The sequence below is a fragment of the Thamnophis elegans genome, chromosome 1 (assembly GCF_009769535.1).
Source record: "Thamnophis elegans isolate rThaEle1 chromosome 1, rThaEle1.pri, whole genome shotgun sequence".
Taxonomy (NCBI): Eukaryota; Metazoa; Chordata; class Lepidosauria; order Squamata; family Colubridae; genus Thamnophis; species Thamnophis elegans.
Genome location: NC_045541.1, coordinates 170,420,230 through 170,437,972, shown reverse-complemented (window position 1 = coordinate 170,437,972; position 17,743 = coordinate 170,420,230). Strand labels below are relative to the sequence as shown.

The 17,743-nt window shown below is 42.0% G+C and overlaps 1 protein-coding gene across 1 annotated transcript in view; it reads right to left on the bottom strand.

Moving 5' to 3' along the window:
* Positions 1–15,814, bottom strand: part of SCAMP4 (secretory carrier membrane protein 4) — a 28,185-nt gene extending 12,371 nt beyond the window's left edge. Inside the window, exons 1-3 of the mRNA XM_032209040.1 lie at positions 15,503–15,814; positions 2,750–2,806; positions 1,053–1,181 (exon numbers count right to left, since the gene is read on the bottom strand). Coding sequence (XP_032064931.1) covers positions 1,053–1,181; positions 2,750–2,756 — 136 coding nt within the window. The 5' untranslated portion in view covers positions 2,757–2,806; positions 15,503–15,814. The remainder of the gene's footprint in view (positions 1–1,052; positions 1,182–2,749; positions 2,807–15,502) is intronic.
* Between the last annotated feature and the right edge of the window lie 1,929 nt (positions 15,815–17,743).

The window sequence follows — 17,743 nt, the reverse complement described above, 5'->3', positions numbered from 1 at the left end:
TTATCCTGGAGGAAATCTATCTAACGTGAGGTGCTGAGAGGTGGCATTGCCTAGATGGTGTATAATCAGTCAGTTAACACTTATTAGTCTGATCCTGCCTTTTACAACCTCTTGCTAGCCAGACACATTTGGGAAGTAGCAGTATCAATATCTCTGGAAAGGCTCGATAAGAAAAGACTGATCTAATCTTTCCAGCTTTTGGGGCTATGAAATCTGCAGGATGATTCATGCATTATGATCTTTGTCAAAAGTCTCATGTTCTGCACATATTTTGCCAGATTGGTTACATACACCTCTTGGCTCTTGGCAAACTATCTTCTCATGAATCATGAATTCATAAATGGCAAATCAGACTTCTCATGAATTTTGCCATTTGTATTAAATGGGTGTTAAACTCAAATTTCATTGAGGGCTGAATCAGGGTTGTGTTTGACCTTGGGAGGTGGGGGCATAGCCAGCTTGACGTCACTTATCGAGGCTCCGTTTCCAGCCACGGCAGCCTCCTGTAGCCCTCTGCCAGTGAAAACAGAGCTCAGGAGGGCCATAGGCAGGCATCCTGGGCTCCGTTTCCAGCCATGACAGCCTCCCGCAGCCCTCTGCCAGTGAAAATGGAGCTTGAGGCCTGCCTGTGGCCCTCCCGAGCTCTGTTTTCACTGGCAGAGGGCTGCATGAGGCTGTCTTAGCCAGAAACGGAGCCCAGGAGGCCTCCGTGTGGCCCTCCTTTTCGCTGGCAGATGCACCATGAGTGGTCCTTCATTGTCTCCAGGACGGGCTTGTGGGCCAGATCTAAGCACCCTGAGGGCCGCATCTGGCACTGCAGGCCTCGAGTTTGACACCCCTGGTCTAGATGGAAATTTTTCACCACGTTTTGTGTTAGCTTTCCACTCTATATCCATAAGGACTGGGTATCTTTGCTATTTAAAAACAAACCTGAAACCTGAAGATAAGGATAAATAATCACCAGATTAAACTCAGAAAAATCCCGAGTCGCATTTTTAACCTCCTTCCCCTGTCACTATGAACAAGGTTTCCAATACAGCTGAAGAACTTACATATCCACAAGCGATAGATCCTTCTCACCAGTGTCTGGTAATCAATTGGGATTTCATCGGCGAAGTTCTGGTAGAAGCACGGCTTCAGCGGGATAAATTTAGGAAGTGGGGGGAAATTGTTCTCTTTCTCTATAAAGATAATAAAAAAATCAGCTAAGTTAACAGAGGGAATGGCGACTTTAGTCATCAGAACAGTAAATCGGTCTGAAGATAATAAATACTCAAACAAGCCCAGGGGTGAAATGCTATCGGTTTGAACCGGTTCACCCAAACCAGTAGTAAAAAAATGTTACTGGTTTAGGTAAACCAGTATTTCCAACGATCAGCTGTAACGCATCATTTCCTGCTTTTTAGCTAATCTAAATCATGTGGCACAGCGGATTCCCCCACTACCTCGCTATACCTTTGCAGACGCACTTGGTACAGAGGTGGTATTCAGCAGGTTCTGACCAGTTCTGGAGAACCGGAAGTGGAAATTTTGAGTAGTTAAGAGAACCCATAAATACCACCTCTGACTGGCTGCATTTACTCTCTGCCTCCCGAATCCCAGGTGATCAGGAGGAAATGGGGATTTTGTAGTAACCTTCCCCTGGAGTGGGCAGGGAAGGGAGATTTTACAGTATCCTTCCCCTGCCACGCCCACCAGGCCATGCCACACCCACCAAGTCACACCCACAGAACCGGTAGTAAAAATGTTTGAATCCCACCACTGGCTCGGTAGCAGGCTCATCCCACCCGCCTGGACGTCATCACGTCCATTTTTGACACTCTGCACATGTGCGGAAGGTCCTGCGCATGTGCGGAGGTGGCACATGTGCTCACATTTGCAAACTGGTAGCAAATGTAAGTAGATTTCACTCCTGAACAAGCCTATAGAGTTACTGAGGAACACAAATAAAAGAAGTCAGAAGAAACAGCCGAACATACATCAGGAATGCAAGAAATTGTAATCTAAGCAAGATTATGTTACGACTTTTAGGCAATGCAGTCATGAACAAAGTAGCTTTGTAGAGACATTTTTAACGGAAAGATGTATATTGTGTTTCTCCAAAAAGAAGACCGGGCATTGACACCACCACCCCCCGAAAAAACAGCTAGGCCTTCTTTTTGGAGGATTCTAATTATTGACTCACCTTGTGGCGGTGGCACCGACAGCCGCGCCCAGCAGGAGCCTGCTGCTGGCCCACTTCTTCTGCGGCCCCTTGTTGCCACTCGCATGCATCGCCCCGGCCTCTGTTTCGCCTTTAGATGCCTGCCGGAATGCATCTGCAGCCAATAACAGAGCTCCGGATCCTTTTGGCAGGCATCTGAAGGTGAAACGGAGGCTGGGACGATGCGGGCAAGGAGCGGCAAGGAGCCGCAGAAGAAGGCGAGGCAGCTGTCAGGTTGTGCGAGGCCTGGTAAGTAGGGCAGCTACACTACCCCCCCAATGCCTACCCTAGCTTATTTTTTACCTGTGTGCACCTCCTGCAGTCCAGGGTGGGCGGGGTATTAATTAGGGCTAATTTTGTGGGTGGGGCTTAATTTGATCGCATGCGCTCAAAAACATGATAGGGCTTCTTTTCAAGATGGGTCGGGTTTTTATTTTGGAGAAATGCGGTATTCATACAGCTCAACAGGGATTGGAGAAACAGCTGTCATCCAAGTCAATTTTAGCTTCGAGAGAGAAACTTTGAACTGTTTCAGTTGCACTTTACCTGCCATTCCTTCTTTAAGTGTCTTGTCAGAAAGTGTTAAATCATGAAGAGCTGGGTCTAAAACAGAGGAAAAGAAATGTTAAGAGACCGCCTGCTGCCAATTACCTCCAACAGACCTATTAGATCCCACAGATTAGGCCTCCTCCGAATCCCATCTACTGGCCAATGCCAATTGGCTACCACCCGGAGGAGGGCCTTCTCTGTGGCTGCTCCGGCCCTCTGGAACGAGGTCCCCGTGGAGATTCGGACCCTCACCACCCTTCAGGCTTTCCGCAAAGCCCTTAAAACCTGGCTGTTCCGACAGGCCTGGGGCTGACGAGTTCCCCGCCCCCGCTCGAATTGTGTGGTTGTTGAGTGTTTTTTTAAACTGTTGTAGTTGTTTGTTCGTTGTTTTTCCTCCTGTTTGTATTCCCCCCCCTTTACTTTGGTTTGTGAGCCGCCCTGAGTCCCTCTGGGAATAGGGCGGCATAGAAATGCAATAAATCAAATCAAATCAAATCAAGTAGTCCAAAGAGAGATTAAGGCCTTCATTTCCCACAGATTCAGCACTGATAAAAAAGGAGGACAAAGGGTTCAGTTTGTTAAGACCTCTGGATGAGTCAGCAATTGGCCATCGCTGGACCAAGTCTATCTCCTTCACTGACAGCCCAGATATCCCAACTCCTGCAGAAACCACAGAAGATTTATTTTCAAGCCACATGACTTCTGCACCCTATTTAAATGTTGTTCCTTCCGTGAACAACTTTGCACACTATTTTCACTACTTGCAGATAACAGCCTTATCTGGAGAAGCTCAAGGACTGCAGTAGGATATGGCAGGGGTCCCATTGCACACGTGGACAGAATTGGGGGTTTGTAAAGTTTGGGGTGGGGTGGGGTGCTTAATGTCTACATCAAGCTTTAGTAAGGCTATTCTAGTTTTCTGGTTCCTATACATTGCTGCCTCAAAAGGAAGTAAATTAGAGTAACATGTTTCAGGAAGCAATAATTATTTTATCAGTGACTTGCCTCAAAAGATTAAGATTTGAAAGGACTTGTCCTGTATTTGGAAATACTCATGGCAATTGAAGAATTTATTTATTTAGCATATGGCAATCCTAAAGTAGGTCAGCTAGAGGAGGGGGAAGAGAGAGAGGGAGAGAAAGAGAGGGAGAGTGGGAGTGAGGGAGAGAAAGAGAGAGAGAGAGAGAGAAAAGAGAGAGAAAGAAAGAGAGAGGGAGACAGACAGAAAGACATATACATATATAAATTGAACAAGAATGGTGCTAATATTGATCCTTGGGGAGGCTGTTGTTGAGAATCTTCTCATTACTAATATTGTTTCTCGTAATTACACAGAAATTCCTATTGCTGAGCATGCTATCAATGAGCCGGAATATTTTCTTGCAAGGTGTTACTCAAAGCAATTTACAGATGACACCTAGCCTCCAAACAGTGTTGTATGCTGTGGTTATGTCTACAAAAACAACAGAGCTTTTAAATTGTTTTTGAAATCCATCTTCTACGTATGTAGTTAACGAGAAAACCAAAGGTAGAAATAAACCAACAACAGAAATGATATAAAAGCTTCTCCCATTACAGGCTGAAAGGAGAATAGATATGAAAGGGAGAAATTACTAATACTGCAATAATTATTGTTTTATTTTAATTTCTTTTTGTATCCTACTTTTATAATTTTTACAAATAGCTCAAGGTGGTAAACTTATTCACCACACCTTCCTCTTCCTATTTTCCCCACAACAATATGCTTCAAGTTCAGGAATGTTTTTTGTGATGTTTATTTACAATCCTGGCATTTTCTTGACTGTTTTCTGAAAAATGATTATTTCTGTTTTGATTTGGTACAGTGGAAAAGAAAGCCTAGAGCACCTAACTGTTTTTCTACAATACTGGCATTTATTTCTAATCACAAACCTATTTTTTACCTGTTACTCCTAAAGAGGCAAAAATAAAGAGATGCCATTATTCTGTAATTTTCAATAACTTGTAGCTCCATTTGCAAAACAAAATGAAAATCATTTAACATATTTTAAATACTGTATTTTTCGGAGTATAAGACGCACCGAGGTTTTGAAGAGGCAATTTTTTTAAAAAGTAGGTAGGTAGATAGAGGGAGAAAAAGAGAGAGAAATACAGTAGGTAGGTAGGGAGAGAGAGTAGTTAGGTAGGTAGATAGGTAGATAAAGGGATAGAGAGAGAAAAAGAGATAGAGAAATACAGTAGATAGGTAGGAGGAGAGACAGAGAATAGGTAGGTAGGTAGAGGTATAGAGAGAAATACAGTAGGGAGGGAGGGAGGGAGAGAGAGTAGGTAGGTACATAGACGGAGAGAGAGAGAAATACAGTAGGTAGGTAGAGAGAGAGAGAGGATAGGTAGGTAGGTAGGTAGAGGGAGAGGAGAGAGAGAGAGAGAGAGAGAGAGAGAGAGAGAGAGAGAGAGAGAGAGAGAAATACAGTAGGTAGGTAGGGGAGAGAGAGAGTAGGTAGGTAGGTAGGTAGGTAGGTAGATGTTTCCAGGTGTATTTATCAATGTGCTGGAGAATGAAATCGCTGACAACCTGTAGCACCAAAGACTTGTTTCTGCTGGCACAGCACTTGATCAATGTAATTCTCATCAATCACTCTAACTAGAGCTTTCCGAAAGGGGGGGGGGGAGTTTTTGCACTCTGCAAACTTCCCCAAAACAGCCCGTTTTTTGGGAAAATAGGCCCATTTTTTTCAAATGAAAGGCATGAATAGCTTGGGGGGGGGGGCTTGCAGAGTACTCCGGGTGGGGGCAAAAAACAGACACATTTTTCGGTAAAACGAGCCCGTTTTTTTCAAATTAAAGGCATAAATAGCCTTGGGAGGGCTTGCAGAGTGCTCCTGGTGGGGGTGGGTTGGGGCAAAAAACGGCCTGTTTTTTGCTCATTTCTGCCCTCCCCAGCCCCCAGCTCTCTGAAAGCCTCCATAAGTGTATGCAGGGGCATTTTGGTGAAGGGGGCGGGGCTTCAGGAGGCAAAAAAATGCTGTATTCGATGTATAAGACGCACCCAGATTTTCAGCCTCTTTTTTGAGGAAAAAAGGTTTGTCTTATACTCTGAAAAATACGGAAAGACCAACGAATAATTTAAAAAGTATACCTTCATTTCTAGTTTTGTAAGTAAACCAAAAATGGGAAAAATAATATTCAAAACAGACCACAAGTTTCTGACTTTTGAGTTAGAATACAGAACATAGAATAATAGTTTTGGAAGTTGAATTTCAGAGGTCTTCTATTCCACCCCCTGCTGGAGCAGGAGGCCCTATATCTGTGATGGTGAACCTATGGCACGTGTGCCAAAGTGGCACACCTGCCAGAAGTGACATGTAGAGCCATCTCTCCGTGCACACGAGCCATCGGCCGTTGCTCTTCCAGGTTTCCGCGCGCCAGCCAGCTGTTCGGTCTTCATGCACACGGGAGCTCTGCAAACTGAAAGAGCAGCCACCTGGTGTGCATGAGCGTACCGGAAAGATGATCTTCTGGTTTCTGGCATGTGCACGCGTGCCGGCCAGGTGGTCTTTGCATGCACATGCGTGCCAGAAACCAGAAAACCAGGTGGCCGGTGTGCATGCCTGCACCGGAAACCAGAAGACCATCTTCCCAGCTCTTGCATGTACAACGGGTGGCTGCTCTTCAAGCTTCCAGTGCATGTATGTGCTCCGGCCAAACATGTGCACCAGAAACTGGAAGACCAGGCGGCTGGTGTGCATGTGTGCACTGGAAACTAGAAGTTCACCTTCCTGGCAACCTATTCCATTGGTTGCTTGCTCTCACCATTAGGAAATTTCTCTAGTTCTAGGTTGCGTCTCTCCTTGGTAAAATTACACATTGCAATCTCTTTGGGGCAGAGAATCATCTATTGCTTGGTTTTTTTAAAAGTGCAAGTGAAATATGCTATTATCTATCTATCTATCTATCTATCTATCTATCTATCTATCTATCTATCTATCTATCTATCTATCTATCTATCATCTGTCTGCCTGCCTGCCTGCCTGCCTGCCTGCCTACTTACCTACCTACCTAATCTACCTAATCTATCTATCTATCTATCTATCTATCTATCTATCTATCTATCTATCTATCTATCATCTATCTATCATCTAATAATCTGAGAGAGATGTTAACATCTGTATTAGCACAGAAAAAGCCGCAAGTGCTTAATTACTTGTGTCTGGAGAATATATCAGCCATTATGATCTGATTATTATTGCAAAACTTACAGCACTTTGCTCTAACACTAGCTTTAGCCAAGGGATACACAATCTGCATAACGTAGGCCTTGTTCTATGGAAGGGGCAACAAGTCCTCCCTTCAGCAAATGGACAGAAGACCCCTTGTGCCAATTCTAAGAAGGCCTTCTTTAAAAAAAAAATCTCAAGAGAATACAAAGAGGCAAGTGTCTCCTCTCAGCAGCCGCCAAATCTGTCGGAAGGAGGGGCAGCAGAAGGAAGATTCAGAAAATCAGATTCAGAAAATCAGTGCTGCTTTAAGAAAGAAAACCAAATCCTATATTCAGAAACTCTAAGAGCGGTTGGTCTTCCAGAGCATCTAGTCTAGCAACCAGTTTTAAGTATACATTTAGAAAAAAATCCAAATATGTATAAAAGGAAGAAATACCAACATTATTCCTTGCCTGTGAAATGGAATCTAAGAGACTCAAGTCCAGCCTCACCAATCGGACAACTGTTGGGACTTCACTTCCCAGAATTTTCTGTCCACTGGGACCATTGGTCAGGAATTCCAACACATCTGGAGGACATCAAGTTAAAGAAGGAAAAATCTGAACTAGAGCTTAGAATATTTAAATTTGCCTCCTTCCGGTTTATCCTGTTCGTTCACTAAGGGTTTATTTAATTAGAAACGCAACAGTTATTCTAATGTCTATGAGAACTCATTATGTTTAGGTTATACACTGAGTTTTGTCTCTGCAGCACCACAAATATGCAGCAAACATTTTGTGGCCTTTAAAGATAAAACTGTGAACTGACTTCACTTCAGGACATAATGTTCGCCAAGCTTCATTTCTTAATGACTGTCGGAAATTGCTTCCAAATTGATTTTTAGCTATAGGGAACCTTTGCAAAGACAGGCGAGCATCAGGCGAGCTTCCTTCAATCCTTTGTAAAAGAAGTTTTAAGTGCAAGGTTAAGGACTTTAATTAAAAAAAAATTAAACAGCAAAAGAGAGATTTTAGAACACTGATTTTGGAAGGTTAACCGTGAAATAAAGGGTCCAAGATGGGTTTGAAATAAGATTTTGAAAATAATGAGAATAATCCTTCCTGTGGGAAAATGCTGCTTTGAATCTCTTAAAAAAATATGCGATCAAGATTTAGACACTTGGCAATGTAAAAGTATAATCTTTATTGTCATTGTACTTAAATACAATGAAATTGGTTATGGACACATATTTATGACGGTTGCATTGTCCAGAGGTTAAGTAATCATATTTTGCGACCTTCTGACCAGCAAAGTTAACCACGTTCACTTAACAACTGTGTTACTAACTTAAGAGATTCACTTAAACTTAAAGGCTATTATGGGCTGTTGGCTACTTTCCTTTGCAACCAGTGGCAAATTTGCCTGGCTAATAACCAGCCAAGACACAGTGAAGATCTTTTTGTTTCATTTATTGCAATAAGCCGGGACAAGCTGTCATAGTTTGGTTCTCACCAAAGTTTCAACTCAAACAATTCCTGGCTGCCACGTCCTTCCTGGTTCCCCATTGGCTGAGGTGCTATGAGGTTACAGTCTTTTCTGACCGCCTCCTACGTGTTTCCTGAGACCCTCCCTAAACTTATTACATCATATATCACATGTGCAGTATACCGTATTTTTCAGAGCAAAGACGTACCTTTTTTCTTCAAAGGAGGCTGAAAATCTGGGTGCGTCTTATACATCGAATACAGCATTTTTTGCCTCCCAAAGCCCTGCCCCTTCACCAAAATCGCTGTGCATACCCTTATGGAGGCTTTCAGAGAGCTCCTGGGGGCTGGGGAGGGCAGAAATGAGCAAAAAATGGGCTGTTTTTTGCCCCCCCAGCCCCCAGCAGCACTCTATAAGCCTCCATAAGGCTATGCATGGAATTTTTTTGACAAAAAAATGGCCCGTTTTCACAAAAAAACGGGCCGGTATTTGCTCCTTTTTGGCCCCCCTACCCCCAGGAGCACTCTGCAAGCCCCCCACCCCCGGGGTATTCATGCCTTTTTTGAAAAACAAAACGAGCCTGTTTTCATGAAAAACAGGCCATTTTTGGGAGGTTTGCAGAGTGCAAAAACTTTTTTCCTTTTGGAAAGCTCTTTAACTGATTGATGAGAATTACATTGATCAAGGGCTGTGCCAGCAGAAACATCTACCTATCTACTGTATTTCTCTCTATTTCTCTCTCTCTATCCCTCTACCTACCTACCTACCTACCTACTCTCTCTGTCTCCCTATCTACTGTATTTCTCTCTTTCTATTTCTCTCTCTATCCCTTTACCTACCTACACTCTCTCTCTCTTTTCTCTCTCTCTATATATATCCCTACCTACCTACCTATTCTCTCTCTCCCTACCTACCTACTGTACTTCTCTCTCTTTCTCTCCCTGTCTATCCCTCTATCTACCTACCTATTTTTTTTAAAAATTGCCCCTTCAAAACCTTAGTGCGTCTTATATTCTGGTGCGTCTTATACTCCGAAAAATACGGTAATTAGCAAATTATGTATGAAAGACGTGTCAACTAAAATTTTGCTTTGCTTCCTACTGTGACCCACTTTTTTCTTCTTCGACAAACACATATTTTTTGGTACATCAGGTGTGTCAACGCTGAACTGGACCTGCTAGAGGCTGTTTCCCTGGTTCATTGTTGCCACACTAAATAGGAGGTGGGGGAGGAGGTTGGAATGTATTACTAGACACAACATTGAACTTTCTCGTGAGAACCAAGGTCATCTCCTAGATCAGTGATGGCAAACCTTTTTGGCACCAAGTGCCCAAACCAGAACGCACGTGCAAGTCCGTGCATGTGTGCACGCCAGAGCGCTGGAAACCCGAAGACCAGCTGGCCAGTGCATCTGCGCATGCCAGTCAGCTGGTATTCATGCGCGCTGGAGCACCTGAAACCCAAAGACCAGCTGGCTGGTGTGTGTGTGCCTGTTTTTGGGCCGGTTTTGGCTGTTTTTCAGGTCTTTTTCAGGCGCTCTGGCGCCCATGAAGACCAGCTGGCCAGCACACCAGGCGAGAAGAGCAGCTATTTTGCATCTCAAATGCTTCTGTTCCTCATTCTGAAGTCTCTTCTGGTGTTTATGCTATGAGTTCTTGTGAATTGCAGGTACTTTCCTGATATTCTATTTACTTCTGCGGTTAAGCTAGCTGTTAACTCTGGCAGTTTTGTACTTTCTGAAGACCCTCCACTCATATTCCCTATTACAACGGTGGCAAGAAAGGTTGCAAAGAGAGTTCACTTAACTCTCTTGCTTAACAACAGAAATTTTGGGCTCAACTGTGGTCATAAATCAAGAACCACCTGTAATGCATAAACTGAAGGTTATTTGTGAACAATGGACCCAAATGTCCATTCTAAAAGTACCTATCCTTATGGATAGACTGTCTCTAAAAGAAAGTATGGAAGAGAAACAAATTTTATTGGACAAGATTGATTTGAAAGTGGATCTTAAAAGGGCAGGCTACAAGAATGATGTGGAAAAAGATGCTACATTGGTCATACAAAAGAAACCAACTGATATCTTAATAATTAAAAAGAACATATAAATAACAAACCAAGAGAGTGACCTGAATAACTTTCCTGTACTGGATATAGTAAGGGACTAAGTTTTCAAACATTTTCTAAGGAGGAGAAAATGAAAAGAAATCAAGTTCTATGACAATATTTGAAGGGAATAAAGATCAAGATTGTTAAAAGTAAAAGGAAGGAATACAAAGTTGGTTTATCAAGTTTAAAATAGATGTTATCTCTGGTAATACTTAATGGGTGTTTGCTGATCAGGAGTGAATAACAAAGTTTTAAATTTCTTTATATATTTAAGAGGTGAGATATGGGAAGAAAATATAATTTGTCTTATTTTAATAAAAAGTGATCATTTACTAAATTGCTTATACTTATTGTGATGAAGAGGGAAATAATTTTTATGCATTTCCTTTTTTATATATTCTTATTTCTCTTGTCTGTTTTTCCTCCTTTGCACTTCTTTTAATTATTTTTTCAGTTTCTATTTGTATTGCGTTTTAATTGTAATGTTTAATACAATTATTATAAAAACACAAACAAATATTATTTGCTGTTGATACCAGACTGATAGATTCATAATTCCCTGATCCTGCATGCATCTTCCTGAAGGAAGGGACAATATTTACTTCCCTCCAGCATTCCATAATTTCTCAAAGATAATACAAAAACCTTTGGCTAGATCAGGGGTAGTCAACCTTTTTATACCTACCGCCCACTTTTGTATCTCTGTTAGTAGTAAAATTTTCTGACCGCCCACAGGTTCCACAGTAATGTGGGTGATTTATAAAGTAGGGAAGTAACTTTACTTTATAAAATTTATAAAGCAGAGTTACAGCAAACCCCTACCGCCCACCATGAAAGCTGGAACGCCCACTAGGGCGGTAGGGACCAGGTTGACCACCACTGGGCTAGATCTTCAGCAAACCTCTCCAGTGCACTTAGATCCTATTACTTCGGTAAATTTTTAATTCATTCAAGGAAAATAGATATTTGTAGACCACATTTCTATGAAACTGAATCATGTTTAGACTGTTCTTCAGAAATGCTTAGTAGAATGTGCATTTTCTTAAATGAAATTAGGTGCAAAAGGATATTGATTAGTTCCACCTTTTATTTGCTACCACCTAACATTTTATCATTTTCTCTGAGTAGCTGATACACTTCTCTTTTATTCTGAACCTATCCAAACAGGCTCTTTTGTTTTTTCTAATTTTCTTCATTAATCTTAGCTCACTTTGAATATTATATCACACTATATCAGGGGTCTCCAACCTTGGCAACGTTAAGCTTGGCGGACTTCAATTCCCAGAATTCCCCAGCCAGCTTTGTTGGGAATTCTGGGAGTTGAAGTCCGCCAGGCTTAAAGTTGCCAAGGTTGGAGACCCCTGCACTATATCACATTATAGTGATTCTGGGAATAAACCCACAATTCTGGGTAACTTTTCCTTGGTTACTAATTTCCATCTCCTATCAGGTTTTTTTTTTTTTAATTTTTAGGTCTTCCCTACAGTTACTGTGCATAAATTGCTTGCTGCTTCTGCTTTTTTTCAACTTATTTACAATTCAATTTTCATATCTCCTTTTTTAAAAGGCAGTGCCTCTCCACTCTCAAAAAATAATGAGTTATTCGTCTCAGCTTTTTCCTCTAACACTACTTATCATAGCTCTTGGAGTTCATTGATTTGATTTTAATCCCACCTTTATTAGTTTATAAATAAGTCAACAGAGTTTTACACATAATGCTCTTTCCTCTTTTTCCCCCACAGCCAATTCTGTGAGGTGGATTGGGTAGAGAGAGAGAGTGACTGGTGCAAAATCACCGAATCATCTTTTATACAGTCCCCTGGTTTCTAAGACCACTGGCAATAGCAATAGCACTTAGAATTATATAACGCTTCACAGTGCTTTACAGCCCTCTCTAAGCGGTTTACAGAATCCGCCTATTTCCCCCAACAATCTGGGTCCTCATTTTACCCACCTCGGAAGGATGGAAGGCTGAGTCAACCTTGAGCCTGGTGAGATTCAAACTGCTGGCAGCCTGCAGTACTGCACTCTAACCACTGTGCCACTGTACTTTAACCATATCCACTTTTCCTTAAAATCAAGAATATAAGAATGGTCATTCCCCCACCCCCCACCCCCAATTTCTGTTGTTGTTTGCTTGCTACTTCTGTTCCTTGATTAAAATGCTCCCTGCTGGTTTGTAGCAGGACAAGAATGGCTAATCCACTCTATGAAACTGAAATTATCAGCAAGCCAAGCCTGGAAATTTCCTGGAAGAACCAGGTTTGACAGAGTAACTCCCTACAAATGCCACTGAATGAATGAATGAATAAATAAATAAAAGCCTTTCACGATTGCATTAAATTTGAGATGGCTACATACCATTCTACGTCAATATTTAGGCTATTTACCGTAGATAATTAAGTTGTATCCCTCACCAAATGGCATACTGTAAGTTTCATATTCAATTCACAATGCTCTATTATCACCCTGGCAGCTTATTATCATTTTAGATTTGCTATTTCCTGACTTCACTTCCTTCCTTCAAGCAAAGCTGTATAAAATAAAAATAAAAATGTGCATTAGCAACTCATGATCTTCTTGGCACATAGCCACAGCTGAGAAGTTCTGATTTGTTGCCATTTTAATTTAATAAAACATTTTTTTCTAATAAAATGTTGTGTTATTGTTATTTTAATACATTTTTATGCTGATAAACATCTATAGCTACTGAGCTGATTTTCTTAGGCAGCAAAGATAATTAATAAAAAAAATAAAATATATCATTAGCCTCTTCTTTTAATGAAAGCTCCTGGATGTATTTTCAGCAAATATTTTTTTAAGCATGAAAAATTTCTAGCAGTCTAAATCTCTTGATAGTCCCATAAAAAGATGCACAAAAATGTACAGATATGCACAAAAATACCCTCTCATCCATGAATATTACAGCAGATTAAACAAAAACACTTCCTGACCCGCAATTACCTAAATAGCCATAGCTAAACCATAATTAAGCCATGGTTTGCTGAAAAAAGTATAATTGCCTTGACCATTGATACATGGTCAGTGTTTCTTAGCCTTGGAACTTTAGCATGGCTGGCTGTGGAATTTTGGGAATTTAAGTCCACATGTTGCCGCGGTTGAGAAACTCTGAGTTACAAACTACCATTCAAAGCTGTATTAGCTCAGTTCTCATAATATGAAAGGCCAACGCCAAGGCCAAGCAAATTATATCATGGATTTGTTATGTTTTAAGAACCAGGTAAAAACTTCACTACGTAGAGAATATCAGTAGATTCATCAGGAGTGTATCTGGGATTATTACACTGCTACAATTGGTTCTCATACTGTACTGATCCTGAATTCCTGAATAAAGCACCAACTAATGCTGGGTAGATCTCACTAAGAGCAAATAAATCTTGCAAGCTTGACCATCATTGGGTGCTTCCTCACTTTAAATTAATGGAGCAAGTCCCACTAGTGGTGTTTTTTTTTAACGAAAAATATCTCTAGGCTTTTAGTTCTCAGAAAGCCATTCCCCATGACATTCCACTGGTTCAATTTTTTCCAGATGAGCTAGCAGAAATCATAAGTTTAAATATCTAGTCCTTCTATCCTGCTGCAAGTAAATACATCATATAACTGGAGGAAATATAAATCCTTCCACACCAGGAGTCTCTAAATTTTTTGTTTATGGACTTTTAGCTTTAAAAAAAAAACTTGGGGCAGTGCTCTGCACATATGTATCTTAGCTTTTATTTATAAATTATGCATATGTGCTAAAATATGTACATTATAAAACATACTTGTACATATCTATAGCCACACATTAAATATTGGCAGAGTATGAGATAAAAATATAGACATTCTAATATTTTCTTCCATACTCCAAAGAGGTCATCTTACAAGTCCCATTTCTGAGACCACAATTCTATCAGTGCTTTCCAAAACTAGGTAAATAACCCAAAATTGAATAAATGGGGAGTTAACAACACATGAACCCACTATCCCCATCACAACAGGGATATTTAAATTGACCTTATCACCTACATTGGGTAAAAAGGATTTTCTGATAAGTGGTTTGGAGTAATGAAGGGAAGTACTAGACAATGTTGAGCTTATTTTTTTCTAAAAATTATCATGGAAAAATAAAAGATTCCCACCATGGATGGTGGCAAAGCTGAAAGTGGTTTCTATTATCAGGTTTCATTTTGAAGTTATTATGAGTTATTTTCCCTGGTTGAGATGGACAGCTATAGAAATGGAACTGAGTAACTATTTTTTTTAAATAAAAGGGAATCCTGCAGGCCACAGTATCCTCCCCAAATAAATTTTATGGAAGAATGACCACTTCAAGAACCAAACTTCACACCCCAGTTTACAGTCAACAAAACCTTTCCAGTTTAGTAACTTTTCAGATCCGCAGCACTAGGTCATCCCATGCTGGCTGGGGATAATGGGACGCGATTATACAATATATTGGGAGGTGACTTAAGCCTGGCCCAAACCATTACCTTTTGCAGGACGTACAATTCCCGTAGGTCACGCTTAGGGACCTGTTTCTTGGGGGCAAAGTCAATTCTCAGGCCTCTTGTTTGCCTTTTAACTCTGCCACATTTCTGCACAACGCTCCGGAGCTCACAACAAGGGGACCCTGGGATCATCTGCCCCCAGGATACCTGAAGCAAAGCCAGGAAGCTCTTCCTTGCCCAGAACAGCTCGGCTCCACCTCTGAAGCCCAGCTCCCGCGGGGCACCCGGGTTTGTTTATTTTTTGGCCAAGCCCAATTCACCCACCACCACCCCACCCATTAAGTATCCTGGCCCCAGATTGGGGGTAGGGGGCAGGAGCGTTGCACAAGCTTGGGCACCCCCCCCCCCCCGTTTGCACAACCGCTCCCACGCCTTTCCCATTCCCACCCGCAGACGTGTGGGTTGCACAGACTCCTGCTATTCAAATCACACGCACGCATCGAAGCCATAAACCTGCTTCCACCCACCTGCCAGCTATGCCCACTCTCCCAGCTTCCTTGCACCGACAGGAGGATCCGGGAGTGCAACGGCTGCCTTGTACAAGGGACTGCTGCTTGTGCAAAGCCCCGCCTCTTCCAACGGCGCCGGCAAGTCACCGGCCTCCCGCAGCCGACGGCTGGGGGAACGGGGGGGAGAGGCAAACAGCGTCGCCCGCTCAACAGCTCTCCTCGAGATGCACCACGTCCTTCTCCTCCGCCGTCTTGAACATCTGCCGCCGTTGCCTTTTGCTTCTCCCGAAAAGCTTTTTCATCCGAAACAGCGGAGCGCCGCCGGGAGATGTAGTTCTTCAGACGACGCTGCCCGTAAGGGCTGAGTTGGAGGCTACACTACAAGTCCCGCCACTCCCCGCGGGCGGACTGGTTGGGAACCGCCTTTCAAGTCATTTGACGAGGGACGATAGGCTAACGGGTCCGTCAAAGAAAAGGAAAACGTAAACTCTGTACTGGATAGAAGCGAACGAAAAGGGTCGGTTACGGGTTTCATTTGGATGTTTCTTCTCTCTTGAGAAAATGCTTATTGTAAACATCCTGTTTGCCAACACTATTATAAACACGTGAAATCTGGTGACCTCCAAAGATTTGGGAACGCAGCGACCGGCCTCAGAATCGCCAGTCGAAGATAACTGAAGTTGGTAGATGGCTTCTGCCTTTCAAGGTTGACTAACAATAATAAAGAAACAAGAAGACAAGAAATATGGTGCAGGCTAGCACTTGATAATTTCTAACAGTGGCTTTCTGTCAAACGCATCAAGTTTTATTTAATTCCAGTCAATGACCACCAACCTCCCTCCCCCACAACCCTGAGAACAAACTAACAGTCACACAAAACCTCAAAAAGGAAGACTTAAGACTGCAAGTGTAGTTTTTTCCTCAGCGCCTGCGGTCCGGAAATGTTCGGCACTGCCCGGGATTTCACAGCATCCCGGCCTGTGTACACACTTGGCTGGGACGAATTAATTGCAGGACTTAAAAACCACTACGCGCCTACCCCTTCCAGAATCGCCCGCCGCTATGCCTTCCGGCAATGTCTGCAAAAGGAGACGGAGTCCGTCAGCCAATTTCTCCAGTCTCTGCGGACGGCGGCGATCCAGTGCGAGTTTGTCGACCTGGACGACTTGCTAGTGGAACAATTTTTTGTGTGGGGTGAGCGACATCAGACTAAAACGGGAATGGGAAGAATTGGATAAAATTGGATAGATAAAATAGAAATACCGAAGAGCCAGTGCTGTCCGAAGACGTTTCCGTGGTCATATGGCCAGCATGACTAAAGGCCGAAGGCAAAGGTGGTTGCTATTTTTTCTACTTGCATTTTTACCTGCTTTCGAACCGCTAGGTTGGCAGAAGCTGGGAGAAGTAACGGGAGCTCACTCATTACACGACTCTAGGGATTTGAACCGCTGACCTTTCTTTTTTTTTTTTTTTTGAAAATCAATTCAGACATTTTTATTGGCTATCAAAATGTACTCATATATTATATATATATATAGAATTAAAGTGCTGTTCAGTCTTTTTGGCACGCGCCAGTACCAATAGTTTTTTTTTTTTTATTAAATGTTTTATTCATTTTCATTTTCAATTTTGTACATTCACTTATATACTGTATATTTGCAATAATAATAATATAATAGTAAGAAAAGAAAAACCTCAACCTAAACACAACTCATAAACCCAACCTATCGCTTTCATACACCCCTTCTTCTCCCCCTCCAACTTTCCTTTCTCCCTCCAACGATCACCCCTCTTACTTCCCTTTCCCCTCCTATCTTCCTTTCTCGCCTTCCTCACCCTCCTTCCCCTCTCATCCTCCTTACATTCCCCTCTTCCTCCCTCCTTACTTCTCCCTCTTCCTTTCCTCTACTTCTCACTATGGTGCATTTCTCTATTCCTTAATCTATTCAGTTACGCTAAAAAGAAAAAAGAAAGGAAAAAAGCAAAAAGAAAAAAAAAGAGAAAAACAAAAAGAAAATATAAGGATCAACAGTATACAAGTGTATTCTTCTTATTCTATATATTGAAACTATATCTCCACCCGCCCACCCACCCCCAATGAACCCCCCTCCCTAACCCCCTCCGACTTCCCAGGTCCCACACCCGGCACCGTTCAGTACCATTCACCTTCAAAATATCTTATTAACAATAATAATGAAAATAAAATAAAAAGAACACTCCGAAAAAGAAAAAGAAAAAAACGAAAAAGTAAATGAAAAA